This window comes from Scylla paramamosain, chromosome 10 (genome assembly GCF_035594125.1).
Source record: "Scylla paramamosain isolate STU-SP2022 chromosome 10, ASM3559412v1, whole genome shotgun sequence".
Taxonomy (NCBI): domain Eukaryota; kingdom Metazoa; phylum Arthropoda; class Malacostraca; order Decapoda; family Portunidae; genus Scylla; species Scylla paramamosain.
Window position 1 is genome coordinate 22,689,432 of NC_087160.1, and position 19,861 is coordinate 22,709,292.

The 19,861-nt window shown below is 37.9% G+C and overlaps 1 protein-coding gene across 1 annotated transcript; it reads left to right on the plus strand.

The window, feature by feature from the left end:
• Positions 1-12,894: 12,894 nt before the first annotated feature.
• LOC135103989 (uncharacterized) lies at positions 12,895-18,154 on the plus strand. Its single transcript, XM_064010850.1, has 3 exons — positions 12,895-13,244; positions 16,824-17,175; positions 17,912-18,154. Exons 2-3 carry the CDS (start codon positions 16,846-16,848, stop codon positions 18,080-18,082), a joined length of 501 nt encoding a protein of 166 aa, XP_063866920.1. The 5' UTR covers positions 12,895-13,244; positions 16,824-16,845; the 3' UTR covers positions 18,083-18,154.
• The last annotated feature ends 1,707 nt before the right edge of the window (positions 18,155-19,861 follow it).

Sequence of the window (19,861 nt, forward strand, 5' to 3'; positions counted from 1 at the left end):
ATTACTCATCTCTAATTTACTTTACTTGCTTAGCCTAAATCAGTCTGTTAGAATTATCTTTTTGGGGACAAGGCAAGAGAGGCGAGATTGAGATGGAGGGCATATCAGAAAAAAGGAGTGAGGCATGTGTGGGAAGGAGGATGCTGGAAATGGACCTACCCTTCTGAAGGAAAAGAGGAGACCGAAAAGAAGATTTATGGATGCAGTGAAAGAAGACATGCAAGTGGTGGGTGTGACAGAGGAAGGCCGAGTGTATTGGAGAAGGATGACCTGCTCTGGTGACCCCTAATGGGAGCAGCCGAAAGGATAAGAAGAATGATCTGTTTACTTATCTCAATCACTCAGTCATCTCTTCCTTACTTTACTCACTTAACCTAAATCAGTCTGCTAGAATTATGTACCTACTCATCTTACGCATCAGACTTAACTAATCTTGCTGACTTGATCAAACCTAAATTGTTAGCTGAAATATGGGTACAGATTTCGCCTGCAAGAATTATGTATTTACTTGTTCATCTTATGTACTACACTTAACTAATCTTCCTTACTTTATAACTGTCAGTCAAAATATATGAGTGTAGACTGAAACCATCAACATTCTTACTGCTGTAGGCACTGACAGTCCTGGCAGCAGAGGGCTTGTTGTCTGTTGTGGCAGTACACCCGCACTCGTCGTCGTCGTCGTCGTCGTCGTTGTTGTAGTTGTTGTTGTTGTTGATGATGTTGTTGTCGTCGTCATCTCCTGAGTAACTGCAAAATGGAATCCGATTTGTCATTCCTTGGCCACAAATAGATAGATAAAGAGGGAGATTTCAAGACACTTATCCTCTAATTTTGGATTATCCCTTTGGCTTTTTATCAAGGGACTGGCACCACAGTGACCATTTTTTTCTCTCCGTTCTTCTTGCCCCACGCCAGTGCCTCTCTTACATAAAAAAGATAGATAGATAAACAGACAGGTAGATAGATAGGTGGGTAGATAAAAAGATAGATAGTTCATTGATTAATACATTGACCATAAACTTCTGCAAGATGTATCACACAAGTTTACGTAAAATTGTCCATCTAACGAAACACTACGTCTCCCTACCCACTCCCTCCCTCGCGACCTTACCAGCTCACTCACGCACTTACCAGCTCACTCACCCAGCCACTCACTCAGCTACTTACTCACCCAGCCACTCATTCACTCTTTCCCTCACTCACTCTCACCGGGCAAGTAGCACTTGATGTCAGGGCTGCCATCCGGATCACTGTATGTCTCGTGCAGTTGGCAATACATCTTGTCTAGCTCTTCTCGCTCGAAACTGAAGCTGCCGCACCGAGTCTCTGCAGGATTGAGAAGCGGTGATGGCGGTGGTTGTGACATTCTTGTGTGTGTGTGTGTGTTTGTGTGTGTGTGTGTGTGTGTGTGTGTTGTGAGAGGCAAGACGAGTGCCGTGTGCCTAGTGTCTAAGAGAAAATGGAATACATGACAGGAGAAATTTATCTTCATTACCAAATTAGAGTAAACTGATGAGAAATAGCATTGGGATGTATGGAAAATAATGAGGATACAAACTTGTCACTTTCTGAACTCGAAAAAACGATGCGAAGAGAAAATCTGGCTTGAGAAACGAAAAGTGTGTTAAAGATGAGAAGATGAAGAGGAGAATTAAACTGATCCATACTAAAAAAAAAAAAAAAACAGTATCATCACGCGGATTTAAGTACTGTAGAAAATTACAAAACTCGAATCCAGAAGGGAAAGACAGACCTTTTGTAATGAGGATGAATCTAAACATGAAAAGATAAACAGGAGAATGAAACCAATACATAGAAAAATACTACAAAAAAAAATACAAAATCACCTTAAAAGTTTGAAAAGAATACGATAAAACTTGGGTCTATAAGGGAAACGCGATTTGTAATGAGGAAAAACAAAAGATAGTAAAGGAAACATGATATTGATATAATTGGACATCAGATCATTAGGTAGTTTGCCTTGAAAACAGACGATGGCGCAGACGGTAACAGAGTGCATGGGGAGCCTCAGAAGGTCGTCACCGCAGGAGCCTTGGCCGCTCATCCTGTACAGCTTCGTGTTTGCCTCCGCCACCTGCACTGCCTCCACCATCACCACCACCACCACCATCACCACCACCACCAGCCTCTCCGCTCTCATCTTCCACGTGGCTGAGTGTCTCTGGAATAGAATAGGCGAGTTTACGTAGAGAGAGAGAGAGAGAGAGAGAGAGAGAGAGAGAGAGAGAGAGAGAGAGAGGCAATCTATATCAGGAATTTACATCCATTATCACAGTATAACTACTAATACATTTTTCCCCATACTCATTTCACAAACTGCTCTTACAATATTAAAAAAAAAAGTATGAAAGAAAAACCAAATCCATAACAACAAATAATAATCATAATAAAATAGAACCAATATACGTACATTACACACTAATACTGTATATACCTGACTTTCCTGTATATATGTACACAATTTACCCTAAGTGTACAGTGTATTGATACTAACTGCGTGTCGAACTGATTTACTGCGTCGCGGTGGAGGTTAGGCTTCCTTCCCCTACTAATGTGCTGAGGGAGTCCGTAAGGGAGAAAGTAATAACTAAGTCGTGAAAAGAATAGAGAGCTGGAGTGACGGAAAAGGACAGGAGGAGGAATGAGTGTGCGTATGTATCAGGGTTTTCTGAAAGTCGTGGAAGTGTCCAAGAAAGTCCAGGAGGCAAAATTAAGATGATTTGGTTGTCTGAGGAGAGGAAATTAAAACCAGCGCGTTGCAGGGGAAGCCATGGTGGTAACAGAAATGCGGCGAGGAAGATTTAGGATAAGGTGGAAAGACTGCATTAAAGAACACACGAGAGAAAGAATGAAAGACAGAAACACCTGGAAAGACTCACTCAAAACAGCGACTCCGAATAGGGATTTAATCTGAGAAAGGAATGCACAGTTACTTAATTTAATTCATCACATTAGAAGTGGTTATCTGACTGACCTTCACCTTCGTATTCTTATGTTACTAAAGGAAAGGATGTAGTCTCAGTTACGAGTCTGCTGTTCACTCCTTCGCAGCTCCTTCGCTCAATATCCTGTTCTTAAACGCTTTGCTCGCTCATCTGAACTGTTTTCAAAGACCACAGAGATGCTTAGCCATGTTCTAATGAGTGTTTCTCCAACTGGTGTGGGGTCCTTGTTAAACTGGTGCTGGAATCGTGAAAACACCACTGAAACTCACAAATAATTTCCACTGGAGCGTTAGTTGTAAGAGATAAGATGAAATGTTTAGAAGTACGGTCGTAAGTCAAGCAAGGACTGTGGATTGAAGTGAAGCGGTTGGTTGTAGAACGAGCGATAAAATAAAACTTCCCCCTCCCCTTTCTTTCTCTCTCTCTCTCTCTCTCTCTCTCTCTCTCTCTCTCTCTCTCTCTCTCTCTCTCTCTCTCTCTCTCTCTAACTCATTTACACACTAGCACCCGCACACGAATAAAATAACAGCTTCATGTATCAATCTCGAGTCCCAGCCCTCAACATATACTTTTCCAATTACCAGTAAGGAGGGCGGCTCAATATTCACCTTTTTTTATCCCGGCACGATACTCGAGTCCTGAATGCCTCTGGATTGATTGGAAAAGTAAAGTGCACGGGGAAGTAGAAGAAAGTAATTGGACATGATAGACTGAGATTTATGAAGTGAGAGTGAGTAGAGAGAGAAGGTAAAAAGCTGCAGATATTTAAGCGTTCAGTGTGATCCTTGTAACTTTAATTGTGTGTGTGTGTGTGTGTGTGTGTGTGTGTGTGTGTGTGTGTGTGTGTGTGTGTGTGTGCGCGCATTACCTCAGTAGTAAGCTAAAGATAGTTCCGGGCACCTCATTAGGAACTTTTTTGGGGCTCTATTGACCACAGAATTGCAACATAATATCTCTGTACTATTTCTGTAAATTAAAAATATAAATAAATAAATCAAGGTCATGAGTTTCAGAGAGACGATCAAGGAAGATGTAAGGAGAGGGACAGAGACTAGCACTCCTTTCTAATGCACTTATCAAAATAGCCACGCACACAGAAAGGAATGTTGATGTTCTCGTTTCTCTTGCCTTTAGTTCTACACGCACCACTCTGCACTCGTAACTCTGGTTTCATGACGGTGTTCGTGAAGTCAAGTACACGCTTTATATTCCTAAGAGGATTTTCAAGACACGTGTCAGAAACTAAATTGGTCTCTCTTTCTCTGTGAATCTTATACTAGTTTCTTTTCTGGGAACAGCATTGAAAGCTTTACTTTAGACTTTTTTTCTTTTACCTTGGCCGATCTCCCACATCCATGTAAAAGGTGCTATTTAACAACATTATTAGGGTTATTTTTCTTCTTCTGTGTCCATTAGAAGTTATTACAGATTTTTAAGAGTGTTTATATGATTCTAATGATAGCTGAGTAAAGGATCCAGTGGACTCAATAGATCTTATCCTTATTTTTAAAACGTCATTATAAGTGTCTTTCTTTTTTTTTATACTTAATTTTTAAAACTACATTATAAGTGTTTCTTTTTCTTATACTTTATTTTTGGAACAGCATTACTTATGAGTGTGTTTCTTTGTCTTTCTTTTTTTTCTATTATTTTTTTCCCTTGGCTAATCTCCAGAACCCGTAACAAGTGCTATAACTCAATTACTTTTATCTGGATGCACTGAAGCTGTTGGGGTTTTCAAGAGTGTTTGCATGGCTTTAGTGATACCTGAACAAATTATTCTGCATCGTCATTAGGAAAAAAAAAATACCCATGAAAACCCAAATGATCATCCCTGTGAACTTTGAAATCAGTCCTCATGAGAAGCTAAAAGGATTGAGAATGTGGATCTTGGTGTTAAGAGGCTTGTGTTCATGTGAATCCTCGCCCAGTAGGAGTGATTGCTTAATTACTAAAGTGTCTTTGAATGTTGTGATGCTGAAGTGAAGGCAGAGTGTAATGGTGATAATGATGATAAGAATTTGGCAAAAGATACCGGTGAATATCAGGACAAAATGTGAAATAAGAGAAGAACAAAAGCAATAACTAGAATAATCAATATGAGAAGAATGTTAATTAAATGATAACATCAGCGACGGTGATTAGATATGACAATGATGATAATGGAAAGAGTGATAGTGAGGATGATGATGATGATGATGATGATGATGATGAGGAGGAGGAGGAGGAGGAGGAGGAGGAGGAGGAGGAGGAGAAGGAGAATAGTGATCCCAATAATCTTAATGAGTAGAGAAGTATTTATGATCTGAGAGCTACAGATCTTGAGACCTTTATTGCTCCTGGTGATGGCAATTAAGATACAATCTAAGAAGAGGCGACTGTTGAGCTGTTGACACCTGCGTTATAACAGAAGAAAACATGTAAGACTGAAGCTGCACTATGTATTAGGCAAGTGCTTGAAATAGTAAATGCATTGAAAAGTTCATTCTTTAATTCATTCATATATTAATAAACAGTGACTGAATGGTAATTTAGTGTCAAAACAATGAGGTAATATGTCAATTAATACAGGAATACTATACATATTAGAAAAGTGTTTGAGATGATAAATACACTAATAAATTGATTCATCATTTTATTTATCCATTTCATTCAAGACACATAATTTTGTGATGCTCTTTTTGACAGTTTTTTCTTGGGACTTGTATCTCCAGTGGAGCTTTTTCTTCTGTCTTTCTGTTTATCCTGGTCAAATCCCCTTTTACATTAAAAAAGAAATGTATATATACTCTTGGTAATAAAGGCTGATTGAATGGTATTTTGGCGTCTGTTCATACTGAAATACTATCAATATAAAATGAGTAACAATTGTATATAGCACATGCCCAAGTTAAGTCCACCGTCACATGAATATTAGTCGTTAGTGTTACCCAAGGAGGTGACAAGAGGCGGACACTCGCGCCGTAACACTGCCTTCCTCACCTGGTTAGCGCCCCGAACCTCGCGTTCCTTGCTGGAGGGAGACAAGGGGTAATGAGACCCTTTTTAATATTTCACCCACCCACACATCCACACCTTACCCCATCCAACCTCTCCAACCCACACATCTACACCCTCAGTTCACATCCATACACATCCACCAGTCCACCCTACCCCCATCCACCCACATACCTACACTTCCTCCACCCCCCTCCCCCACTCACACACACACACACACACACACACACACACACACACACACACACACACACACACACACACACACACACACACACACACACACACACACACACACACACACACACACACACACACACACACACACACACACACACACACACATAACATGACGGAAATAATTACCCCTAAACTAATCAAACATATAAAGCGAGATTAATTTTTCACACGCTGCAGATCACTGAACAAAATTTATAATATGTAGAAAAATCAGTACGTGTGTGACAGTAAATCCCATTGCTGGGGAATTAGTACATGCGGAGATTTATTTGATTTCCTGTTCAAAATTTTAAAAAATAATAATAAATAAATAAATAAATAAAAAACCTGAAATGGTTTTATTGTGAATGCTGTATAGAGTAAAAAGTTTTTTTTTTTTTTGTCGTATATTACTGAAATCACTGAATCACAGACATTTTTGTGGTAGTTATTAATTTGCAGGTGTTGTGTGTATGTGTGTGTGTGTGTGTGTGTGTGTGTGTGTGTGTGTTAGTAATCTCAAGTCAGGCGTTTATATTTCAATTAACACAAGTGTGGAATGCAGTATTTTTTATGCTTTCTGAAACTTATATTTTGTGGCTAATTTTATTGTAGAACTGGGGTCAATAAAACTACTACTACTTTTACTACTACTGTGTGTGTGTGTGTGTGTGTGTGTGTGTGTGTGTGTGTGTGTGTGTGTGTGTGTGTGTGTGAGTGTGTATGTGTGTGTGTGTAGGTAAGTAGGTGGGTAGGCAGTAGTTAGGCAAAGAGGTAAATAACTTATATTTTGTTGCTAATTTTATTGCAGAACTGGGATCAATAAAACTACTACTACTCTTACTACTTTTTGTTTTGTGCGTGCATGTATGTATGTATGTATGTCTGTGTGTGTGTGTGTTTAGGTAGGTAGGTAGGAAGGCAGAAGGAAGGCAGGCAAACAGGTAAATAGCAAAGCAAACGAGAGACCAGAAACCCACCTGTGTTCCCGGCCACTGTATTCACCACACTACGCTTATTTCTTGCCTGACTTCACGCCCTAGTCAGTGTGTTTCTTTGTCGCCTTGCCTCTCGCCTTGCCTCTCGCCCCGCCCCTCCCTGCCTTGCCTTGCCTCCCTCCCTTCTTTGACCCGTCACTATGTAAGGAACGTCACCGCCAAATAGAGACGTTAATACCTCAACCTTCTTACACACACACACACGCGCGCATACACACGAGGCTGAGTCATTCCTCTATTCACTTTCCTTCCTCCACCTGCCTCTCTTTAGTCTCCCCCAGCAGTGTTGTTTATCTCACTTCTTTGTCGGTACGCTGATGCTCTTCTTTGAGTCGAGTGATTTACTTTCCTATCCATACGTCCAGCTGTTCAAGACTCAATATGACCCATTTTTCGAGTCTGTTTCATGTGGATCAGCAGTTACCCTCCGCCAGACGTCCACATCTAGAAAATAAAGGATAAAAAATCATTCTTGTTATATCTCCATCTCACTCGTGCGGGAGTTAAGCACTATCTTCACTCCCTCATCCTTTGCTGCCAAGCCCAGGATGGTTTCTCTATTGCCTCTGTTCCTCAACTTGCCACAACTCCACAACTTCCTACGTGGGCCCCAGCGAGGGTCATCAAAGTGCCTCAGGAAAGAAGAAAGAATAGACTACTTTTCAGAACTCTTTTGCTTTGTCTGAAGAAGAGTTGCTCACGTTTCTCTCTCTCTCTCTCTCTCTCTCTCTCTCTCTCTCTCTCTCTCTCTCTCTCTCTCTCTCTCTCTCTCTCTCTCTCTCTCTCTCTCCCCTTTAAAGTTTGTCTTTCCTTTTTTTTTGTTGTGAAAGCGCGAAACAATATTATATATACTAGAGAGAGAGAGAGAGAGAGAGAGAGAGAGAGAGAGAGAGAGAGAGAGAGAGAGAGAGAGAGAGAGAGAGAGAGAGAGAGACTAACTCCAACTCTAAACAATTTAAACTTATGTTTTAGAACTTTCACGCTGTGTGGCGCCACTTGCACAGTAATCACGGAAGTAAGGAGAACTGTAATAGATCATTTTCATGTTTTACTATTTTCTTTTCTTGCTACCCAAAGAAATATTATAGTGTTAATAAGGATTGTATTACTACTACTACTGCTACTACTACTACTACTACTGCTACTACTACTACTACTGCTACTAGCAATAATAATAATAATAATAATAATGATGATGATAATAATATTAATAATAATAATAATAATAATAATAATAATAATAATAATAATAACAATACTAGCAATAATAGAAGAAGAAGAAGAAGAAGAATGATAAAAGCAACACAATAACCAGAAAAGAGGTTATTATGACGGAAAATAATCTTTATACTACCCTTTTGCCTGTGGTGGTGATGGCGGCGGTGGTGGTGGTGGTAGTGGCGGTGGTAGTGGCGGTAAACACACAAGGAGGTGCAGTTGAAAGAGAGACAAAAACACCACAGCAGGAACTCATAAACATTACCATAGTGACACTTGGGGCTTGCGTAATGACACACGGGGGAGTGGAATATTTGCTTAATTAACCTCAAACCAAGAAACATAATGCAGAACCGTTTTCTGAGTCCCACTTAATTTGTAGGTTTTAGTTTTTACTTTCTTTATTCGTTTAAAATCTAACTATCTTATTTTTGTTACTTTTACCTTTCATTTTAACATTTCATCCGTTCAGTGCTGGTCTATCTTTTCCATAATCATCTACAATTTTTAAAAGACTTTTTTTTTTTTTGTAGTACAGTGTCTTAAAAACGTACTTCTGTAACTTGGCAAAGATCAAATTAGCCTCATTTTTTTTATTCTTCGTCTTTATGCCCATCCAAAAAACTTATCGCAGTGGTCTTAAGGTTCACGAAAGACGCCCATAGCAGGAAAGGATTAATTTTCTTTTTTTTTTTTTGTTTTTTGTTTATGTAATTTTATTATTCTGCGTCATACAGGGTTGACATTGAAGAAACCCACCCAAAAAAAAAAAAACACCCCAAAAAAGCACCCAAATTGGGTTTTTTTTTTTTTTAGGGTTTTATTAAAAATATTTTACATATAAAAATTTATTTCTATTGCTAAATAAGGTCTATATATGTACCTATACATAAAAAATGTAAAAGTAGTCAAGCCTGACCCGTTCATTTCCCGTACAGTAAAAGTTAACACAGGCTTTGTACAAACGGACCAACTTGTATCAGCATGACGTAAACAAGTGCATGTTCTTCATTAAGAGAAAGTGTTAAAATCTTTCAAGATCTAACTCCCATCGTGACTTCTGGCACCTAACAAAGAATATCTCCAATAACTTTGCTTCTTCATCTTTCACTCCTTTATTTCAACCTGATGGCACCACTGCCATCTCATCTATTTCTAAAGCTGAACTCTCCGCTCAAACCTTTGCTAAATACTTTACCCTGGACGATTCAGGGTTTATTCCCCCTTCTCCTCTACCTTCTGACTACTTCATGCTACCCATTAAAATCCTTCACAGTGATTTTTCCATGCCCTCGCTTGTCTAAACCCTCGGAAGGCTTATGGATCTGATAGGGTCCCTCCTATTGTTCTCCGAAACTGCGCCCCCGTTGTTGCATCTTGCCTAGTCATACTCTTTCAAATCTGTCTGTCAACATCTACTTTTCCTTCTTGCTGGAAATTGCATACATTCAGCCTATTCCTAAAAAGGGTGACCGTTCTAATCCCTCATACTACCGTCCTATTGCTTTAATTTCTTGCCTATTTAAAATTTTGAATCTATCCTTAACTGGAAGATTCTTAAACATATATCACTTCACAACCTGATCGCCAGTATGGTGTTCCGTCAAGGCCGCTCTACTGGTGATCTTCTGGCTTTCCTTACTGAGTCTTGGTCATCCTCTTTTAGGGATTTTGGTGAAACTTTTGCTCTTGCCTTGGACATATCAAAAGCTTTTGATAGACCCTGGCACAAAGCTTTGATTTTCAAACTATTCTCCTACGGTTTCTATCCTTCTCTCTGTAACTTCATCTCAAGTTTCTTTTCAGACCATTCTATTATTGTTGTGGTAAACGGTGACTGTTCTTCTAAATCTATTAACAGTGGTGTTCCTCAGGGATCTGTCCTGTCACCCACTCTCTTCCTATTATTCATCAATGATCTTCTGAACCACACTTCTTGTCCTATCCTCTCCTCTGCTGATGATGTCACCCTGCACTTTCCCACGTCTTTTCGTAAACGTCCAGCCTTTCAGGAAGTAAACAGTTCACGCAGGGAAGCCACAGAATGCCTAACTTCTGACCTCTCTAAAATTTCTGATTTGGGCAGTATTGCTGATTGGACAGTATAACTTAGTATTGTTCAATGCCTCAAAAACTCAATTCCTCCATCTATCAACTCGACACAACTTTCCAGACAACTATTCCCTCTTCTTCACTGACACTCAACTGTTTCCCTCTTCTACACTGAACATCCTCGATATGTGTTTTACTTATAATCTAAACAGCGAACTTCACATCTCATTTCTAGCTAAAACAGCTTCTGTGAAGTTAGGTGTCCTGATTCGTCTCCGCTAGTTTTTCTCATCCCCCCCACCCCCAGCTGCTAACTCTGTACAGGGGCCCTAACCATCCATGTATGGAGTATGCTTCACACGTCTAGGGGGGATTCCACTTATACCGCTCTTTTTAGACAGGTGGAATCAAAAGCTTTTCGTCTTATCAACTCTTCTCCTCTAACTGACTGTCTTCGGCACCTCTCTCATCTCCGCAATGTTGCATCTTTTGTTATCTTGTACCGCTATTTGCATGCCAACTGCTCTTCTGATCTTGCTAACTGCATGCCTCCCCTCCTCCCACGGCCTTGCTGCACATGACTTTCTTCTATCTCTCATCCTTATTATGTCTACCTCTCTGATGCAAGAATTAACCAGTATTCTCATTCATTCATCCCTTTTTCTGATAAACTCTGGCACTCCCTGCCTGCTTCTGTATTTTTACTTCCTATGACTTGAACTCTTTCAAGAGGGAGGTTTCAAGATACTTATCTTGTAATTTTTTACTTCCGCTTTCGACTATGTTCCGTTACAGGCACCTCATTGTTTTCTTTTTTCTTCTTTTTTTTAATCATTATATTTTTGCTGCTCCTGACCGGTGCTCATCCTACATGAAAAAAAAATCTAACCTTTTATTTCACTCTAAATGATTTTTAATTGATTATTTAAACTGATTTACATATAAATATGAGGAATAAACAAAAAAAATAAAATCCAAGAATCAATAAAACAAAAAACAATAAAACTTCCGTTTTTTTTTTTTTTTTTTTTTTTTTTTTTTTTTTTTTTTTTTTTTACTCAGAATTTTTTTTCCACCCCTGGTGCCATATGACCTTAGTAGTTGCGGCGCCACGTAAGAAATTTTTAACTCACTTCACTTCGCTCCCCGCCATCCCGTCAGTGTTCCTGCCACGCGTCCTTTCCTTTGCTTTACATCAACCCATCGCCCCGCCAGGAAGAGGAAAGCAGCATCGTCCTAAGTGAAATAATTGTAACTCATGATTCGCTTTACATTCGCATTCCTCTTTTCTTTCTTTTTCTTAAGGGGACTGACTAAATGGCATAAATAATAGGAGGAAAGAAAGTAAAGCTCTCCCAATTTTTTGCTACCAGAAAGTCTTAGGAGTTAAAAAGAAAAAAAGAAAGAAAGAAAGAAAGCGTTGGTCTGTTGAATTTCGGAATTGTTTTGATACCTCTCTTCTGAAACAGGTTGAGATGTACGTACGTTATATACGAGTACAAAAGAGTTCCAGTCAAGCTGTTCTGTGATACAAGAAGCTCCGAAGATGTCTTGATACTGCTTTCCTGCTGTCTAAGTCACAAGAAGGAGAAAAGCAGAATCAGGCGAAGTTTCTCAGAGTCTATCAGCAAAAGGAGTAAAGCAGCAAAGATACTATACTGTTCAACTCTTCCATTACTAAAGTGGACTAAATAGCGATGAAAGTATAAAGTCGTACAAATCAGCATTGATCACTGTGCATATATATATATATATATATATATATATAAAGGTACTAGGCCTTGCTGGCGCCCGAGAGTGTAAGAAAGGCAGGAAAAGTGAGTGGCGAGTGTGTGGGGCGACACTGTACCCTCCCCACGGTTTTGGAGGACAAAGCGAAAGATGTAGGCGGGAGGAAGGGCCAGTGAGCTGCGTATGCTTGACCTCTGAGTGGACGTAGGAAAAAAAAAAAATGACACGTTTCGGAAATAACTTGTATCATAAGTAGAGAACGTGCATCCCGTTAAGCAGCCGCGCATTGCAAGGCCACGAGAGTACGTGGTATGATCGCAAGTGACACGTCCGGAAATCAGCGTTTAATTGCGTGTCTTAATAGAAAAAAATAGCTGATTTACAAATTATACATCAAAGTATGACCTCGTCTAGTTCAGGAGAGTCCTTCGTATAAATGCACTGGTGTGTGTATGTGTGTGTGAGTGTTATTGCTAGTTATCTCTCTCTCTCTCTCTCTCTCTCTCTCTCTGTCAATAGTTGCACAGGTCTTCAAGGGTATTTTTACAGTTTTAGTGACAAATTAACAACATTTCTACATTAATAACAGGAGAAACACCATTGAAAACCCTGATAATCATCTTTATGGCTTTGAAAAACAGTCGTGAGGCGAGAGAGAGAGAGAGAGTAGGAGCATTTCAGTTGAGCCTATTCTGCCCTGGTTCGTGTTTGCTGCGGTGACACGGTGCCGCACTGAGTGAAGATTGCGTTCATAATCACTTATCGGGGGTGGAGTGGGGAAAGGAGAGTCAGGAAGTGAGGATGTTTATATTATTTGACATATTATTTGATAGCATGTCAACTTTTGTGTGTGTGTGTGTGTGTGTGTGTGTGGGTGTTGGATCAGTGACAGGTGGCGCTGGGGAGCTACCACGGCGAGCGGCTGGCTGGCTGCAGTGTTTTGGTCAGCACTGGTCAATCTTGCCCTACACGCTCTATTAACCAGTGTTTCCGTCTTCCCGACACCTTCTTCCTGCACCAAGCACCGTCAAGCATCACCAGAGAGGCACGAGTACGTAAGGTGAGTCTAGCGGAGCCAATCTCTCCTCAGTCAGCCTTACTGCCTTCACAACACCCTAATCCTCCCTGTAGTGTCTTGTATTCGTTTATTTAGGATTCATTATTCGTTATTTAGTTTTTTTAGGGGTTAATTATTTATATTTAGGTTTTGTTTACGTCTGAGTCTGGAAAGAGTTGGAAATTTATTCAAATATTTAATGTTCGCTAATATGGAAACAAGCCCTCAGCTGTGTTATTAGCCATTATTTGCCTCGTCTCTCACTTATTGTAAGCCTAACATATCACAAGATGGATCCACATGTCTACCCTTCATATCCGCTGGTCAGATATATCCGTCATTGCCTGGTTTTGGTGTTATATAGGAATAAATAAGGCAACATGGCCGCCGGCTCCCCCACTGAGGTCGCCCCCCGAGGGCCGTCATGATGGACTGGCACCTGTTCCGGCTTGTTGGTTCCAATATTTTTTTTAATTTTTCTGAATTAATTTATTTGGCTTGTATAGTAAGATTTTATGGTTTCTAAAAATATTTCGTTGCTTTTGAAGAGTTTTTCTTGCTTCAGTTAAGTAAATGTGCTGAATCTGGTGGTGTTTTTTATGTAAATAAGGGGCAGTTTGTACGGTGAAATTTACCCAGCCTGGTTTTTGGCTTTTTTATTTGAGGCTTTAATGAAGATTTTATTGCTTCAAAAAATCGTTTATGATTTTTAAAGTATGTTGCGTTCCTGTTGAGTTAAGTATGTGGAATTTGATAGGCTTATTGTCCCGTTGAAAGTGGTGATTTTGTCATTTTTTAGCTTCTTTATTTTTTTATTGTAGCTTGTAACTAAGTGTGCATTATTTTAAAAAATAGTTCAGATTTTTTAAAATGTTTTTTTACCAGTGTAAAGTGGAATAGGTGGACTTTTCAGTGTTTTTAATGGTGTGAAAATTTCCAACACTTTTTCCATATTTCACATAATATTTCTTTATAACTACTGAGACTGGAGGTGTTTTGATATTGTGAATATTAATTAAAGTAATTGTCAAGTCAGAATATATAATGCATTCGAGCCTAGCTTCATTTTTTCTATGGGTCAATTTCAAAATGAAATACATTACGTACGTATGGCAGCGGGGCGCCGGCACCTCGCCTGTGACGTCATCAAGGATTCGGGACTCTGTCTGCTCCAGTGTCTCCTCAATATTTACCGTAATTTCCAGTGTTTTCCAAGTGTTTCCAGCTGTTTCTAAAGTCAGGCGTGTAGATAGTTGTAGTAGAAGGAAGAAAATAAGAGAAATGAAAGAGGAGAAGGAAGAAATAAAAAGAAATGGAGGAGGAGGCAAAACAAGTAAACAATATTTAGCTTAGTTTCCCTTTCTGCGCTGCAGTTCTCTGTAATATTTGGTGTGTTTTGGGTGTTTTATGTGTTTAGGATGTATGTAGGAATATTGTGGGGTGTTTAGAGTGTGTTTTGGTGGTGTTTAGGTGTGTTTTGGGTGTATATTTGCTGTTATCATTGTGTTTTGGGTGAATTTTGGGTGTTTTAAATGTGGTTTAGGATGTTTTTAGTTATATTGTAAGTGGTTTGAGTCGTGTGGGGTGTTTTGAGTATATTGTGGGATGTTTCTGTGTGTTATGGGTGTGTTTGGGGGTATATTGAGGTGTAGTGAGTTTGTTTTGGGTTTATTTTCTGTTTTAAGTGTTTCGGTGAGTTTGGGTGTGTGTGTCGGGTCTTTTGAGGTGTATTTGATTGTGTGGAAGTAGTTTTGGGTCTTTAAGGGTGTGTTTGTGGCGTGTTTGTGGTGTTGAGTGGTGCTTTAAGTGTGTTTTGGATGTTTTGATGTGTTTTGGGTGTGTTTGATGAGTTTTGGGGTGATGTAGTGTATTTTGGGTGTTTTAAATCTTTTGAGTGTGTTTGGATGAGTTTTAGGTATATTGGGATGCTTTGAGTGTGTTTTGGATAAATTTCGCGTGATTGGGGTGGGTTATTTGGATATTTTTAGATGTTACAGGGTGTTTTCAGTGAATATTCAATATTTGGTTGTGTTTAGGTGAGTGTAGTGGGTATTTTGGGGTGTTGTGATGTGTTTTGGTTGTGTTTTGGATGTTTTGAGTGTATTTTGAGTGTGTTTTGGTAAGTTTTGTTGCATGTAGGGATGTTGAGTGTTATATATATATATATATATATATATATATATATATATATATATATATATATATATATATATATATATATATATATATAATAGGAAGGCAATGAGAAGAGGGACAAAAGAACACGGGATGCACTGCCTGTGTTCATACCGGGATCTGATGTCAGTTCTTGTGAAGGGCCAGAATGCATATTCCTGAAGTCTGGAAGGAGTCGTCCCCCAGCCTGTATGGACACTAGGCTGTAGCTCCAAAACTAACTGTAGGATTCTCTCTAAAATAGTCTCATTGAGATTCTTGCACAAAATTACCTATACGTAACTTAATCTAACCTAACCTAACCGCTACAAGAGTAAATGGGCCGAAACATTACCAGACTTCAGGAATATGCCTCCAGAGGGATACAGGTTAAGGTCGCTTCACACACATCAGTGCCGTATTCGTTCCATGCTGTTCAGTGCTTCAGTGTCAGTAAAAAAAAAATTCATCATTTTGGAATTCAGCGGAAGCATTTACACACGTCCGGCGAAGTACCGTGTTTTGACAGAAGTGATTGTTACGTCTCCGTTCCGTGAAATGGAATATCGTCGTCACTGGTATTTTAAAAATTTTCACGGATGTCGGACAAGTGTTTGAAATAAAATAGAAGAAATTGAAATGGTGATAAATACTCTTTTTAATTGATGTAATTAATCACATTGTACATTATACTTACCACAACACACCACATCACACCACACCACATCATAACACACCACACCATACCACAGCACACCACACATCACTGAGCAATGTCATCAAACAGTTTTTGGACATTCTTAAGTACTGGAAAATTTTTGTTTCATCATTAATTAATTCCTTGCACAGAGTAGCAAAATCTCCTTCAGTTTCTCTTTTTCTTCCACGTTTCATGTACCCACTTTTCTTTTCTTTATTTTTTGTTAAGCAAGCATCTTGCTCTTCATGAAGAATTATGACAATCATAGCCAACTCCACGTCTGAAAGGGATATGTGTGCATAGACGTCACGAAAGCGACATGGATATCACTGACACTATACGATACTAATACGGCACTGATAGGTGTGAAACCACCTTTGAGTGTACTATTCAGATAGTGTACCCACTATCTGCCAATTTCACTGGGACAAAAGCACAATTAGGTGATTGTTAAGAAGAAGAACAACAATAATAATAATAATAATAATAATAATAATAATAATAATAATAATAATATAATAAAAGGAGTTAAGCCATCTATATAGTTAGCTAGATTGATATTATCATTATTATTGTTATCATCATTATTACATATCAAGGTATTGTGACATTATTATTAATAATATATTATTATTATTATTATTATTATTATTATTATTATTATTATTATTATTATTATTATTATTATTATTGTTATTGTTATTATTATTATCATTATCATATTTCAGCTATCCAACATCAGAACAGTATATGAATATCGCAAATGCTGTTTTGACATCATTTCCTGCCATCCTGAGAAACAGTGATCTCGAGGAGCATGAATTGCAGCTGCAATGGAAATTGCGCATCCAGCGCAAGTTTCAGAATTCAAGAAAGAGGCAGGATTCCTCAGTGACTGAGGTGACGTCAAGGAAAAAGAAGATCCCTTGCATAGCGCCAAAAGAGACTACATGTCCACTGATGTATGGAGTAAAGGCTTACCTTCCACCAAGGCCCCATTCAGAAGATGATGAGTCATTAGAGAGACATAGACAGTGGCTTGCTCTACATTGGATGAAGAAAGATCCCGAGTTAGATAAGGTATGTGATATTTGTACGCTTGATTTATCTTTTTTATATTTCAGAGACTTCTTTACTGGTGTTGTTTAAAAATACCTGCTCTTATGTAAGCAATTTCAATGGTACTGGTGGATAGCCACTGAAAAATTATGCTTGTATATATATATATATATATATATATATATATATATATATATATATATATATATATATATATATATATATATATATATATATATATATATATATATATTTATATATATATATATATATATATATATATATATATATATATATATATATATATATATGAGGGAGAGAGGGAGGCTGGCGGGACAGTCAACTTATGAAAACTAATTTTACTTTAATGATTTCCCTCAGGCTGAACGCCTCATGCAGTTGACACTCTCTGAGAGACGCAAAAAAATAATCAATGGGAACATTCTTCTAGCAGAAATCCTGAACTTGTACCCGTGGATTCAGATTTTTGATGGCATAAGTGTGTATATATGTACACTTTATGGATTTTGCTACATATTGTTACTAATTGTCAACTTTATATGTAGGGCTATAATGTATATAGCTATTTATATTTTATAGTAGGTAATTGATATTTAACTACTGGTACTTCCATTCTCCCTCTCAGGCTCAGAGGCCTCAGTGACGGGAGATAAGCACTCATAACTAAGAACAGTTATTGCAGATGCTCATCTCTGTAACCTTCACATATAATTATTTGATGCTTATATCTTTACAGATAATCAAGGAGTTCTTGAGATTAGAACCACAAGCGGATGAACCAGACCCAAGAGTAGCAGTTTTGAAAGGGCTGGAGAAATATAGGCTCCCAATAATTGCCATTCTCAAAAAAAGAAAAGCAGTTCCTCTGTATATGGAAACCTTACTTGAAGCTAAATCCCCACGATGAAAGTCAATGTGAGTAATGTCTAGTTCAATTTGTTCATTTCAGTAGCTGGTACCAATTTAATATATGTATCTTTTCATCATTAGCAATGCATCTTTCACTTTTATAAGCTTAGTATTCATGAAACTATGCTGCATGCAAAAACCAAACATATGATATATATATATATATATATATATATATATATATATATATATATATATATATATATATATATATATATATATATATATATATATATATATATATATATATATATATATATATATATATATATATATATTTTTTTTTTTTTTTTTTTTTTTTTTTTTTTTAATGCCTTTTTTACCTTTTTTTTTTTTTTATTTCTCTATGTTATTGCAAGTGATAAGTGAAGCTTCTTTATTACTGTTCTGAGCATTTCTGTAGATTTGTTTAGTTAGTATATCCCATAGAAATACTCATTTTCTTTTTTTGTGTGGCTTTAAAGGATTAATGGTGACATATGGATATGATCTGGGTTAAAAGCTTGTACAAATAAGGTTAAATTTCTATTTTTGCACTTGTTCTTTCCCTAAGTTTCTTAAAAGTACTGTGATATAATAATTAGCAGTGGACTAATTAATTATTCTTTACAGGGTCTGTAACTCCTTACATTTAATTTATGTTAACTTTACTTACATATTTTTTTCCTTTAGTTTATGAATGGGAGGAAGGTTTAATATTCATATCTTAAGAGATGCTTACTTTCTTTTCCGCATTGCAAGTTTTAGTGATTAATACTAACAAATGTGTATTATTTACTTAATGGCTTGTTAAAGCAGGTTGTTTTTGTGTTGGTTTTTTTTTTTTCTCATGCTAGGATGAAGTGTTACTAATGGAGTTTATTTTTTACATATGTTTTATATATCATTACAGTTTTGAGGGGAGCTTTCTGTTAAATGTTCAAGTGAAAAGCATATTATAGTATAGATGATAAAAATTATAGTGTTTATTTTTTTTATTTTTTTTTTTTTAATGCAATGAAATGTAAGGAACATTTAATTGTATATGAATATATTGAATTTATTACCTATTCTCTCCATAACCTTGAGACAGCAGTAGCTAGCTGCTAGTATTAAAGGTACTAATGATTCATCATCTGCCTAAGAAAGACTAACTAATTAGTCATTTAATTGACTAACCTATGATCCACTTTACTAATGTGGTTAGTAGAAGCAGTGAACAGTACGAAGGCATTAGTCAGATATATTTGAGTAAGACCATACTCAGGTTGAGTGCTCAGTTAGTCACAAATTGACTAACATTATGTTAGTCACTGTGACTAATGCTCCCACTCGTTCTAGACCCCATGGGTTTTACTAAGAAAAGTTAGTCAGCACGACTAACTTTGGTTTTGTGTGATATATAAAGGTACTAGGCCTTGCTGGCGCCCGAGAGTGTAAGAAAGGCGGGAAAAGTGAGTAGCGAGTGTGTGGGGCGACACTGTACCCTCCCCACGGTTTTGGAGGACAAAGTGAAAGATGGAGGCGGAAGGAAGGGCCAGTGAGCTGCGTATGCTTGACCTCTGAGTGGACGTAGGGAAAAAAAAAAAAAATGACACGTTTCGGAAATAACTTGTATCATAAGTAGAGAACGTGCATCCCTTAAGCAGCCGCGCATTGCAAGGCCACGAGAGTACTTGGTATGATCGCAAGTGACACGTCCGGAAATCAGCGTTTAATTGCGTGTGTCTTAATAGAAAAAAATAGCTGATTTCCAAATTATACATCAAAGTATGACCTCGTCTAGTTCAGAAGAGTC

What these genes read in the sequence shown, in the direction of transcription:
- LOC135103989 (XM_064010850.1), top strand. Translation starts at nt 16,846, where the DNA reads ATGAATATCGCAAATGCTGTTTTGACATCATTTCCTGCCATCCTGAGA. An exon ending in AAGATCCCGAGTTAGATAAG is followed by an intron (nt 17,176 to 17,911) that starts GTATGTGATATT and finishes ATATCTTTACAG; the next exon opens with ATAATCAAGGAGTTCTTGAG.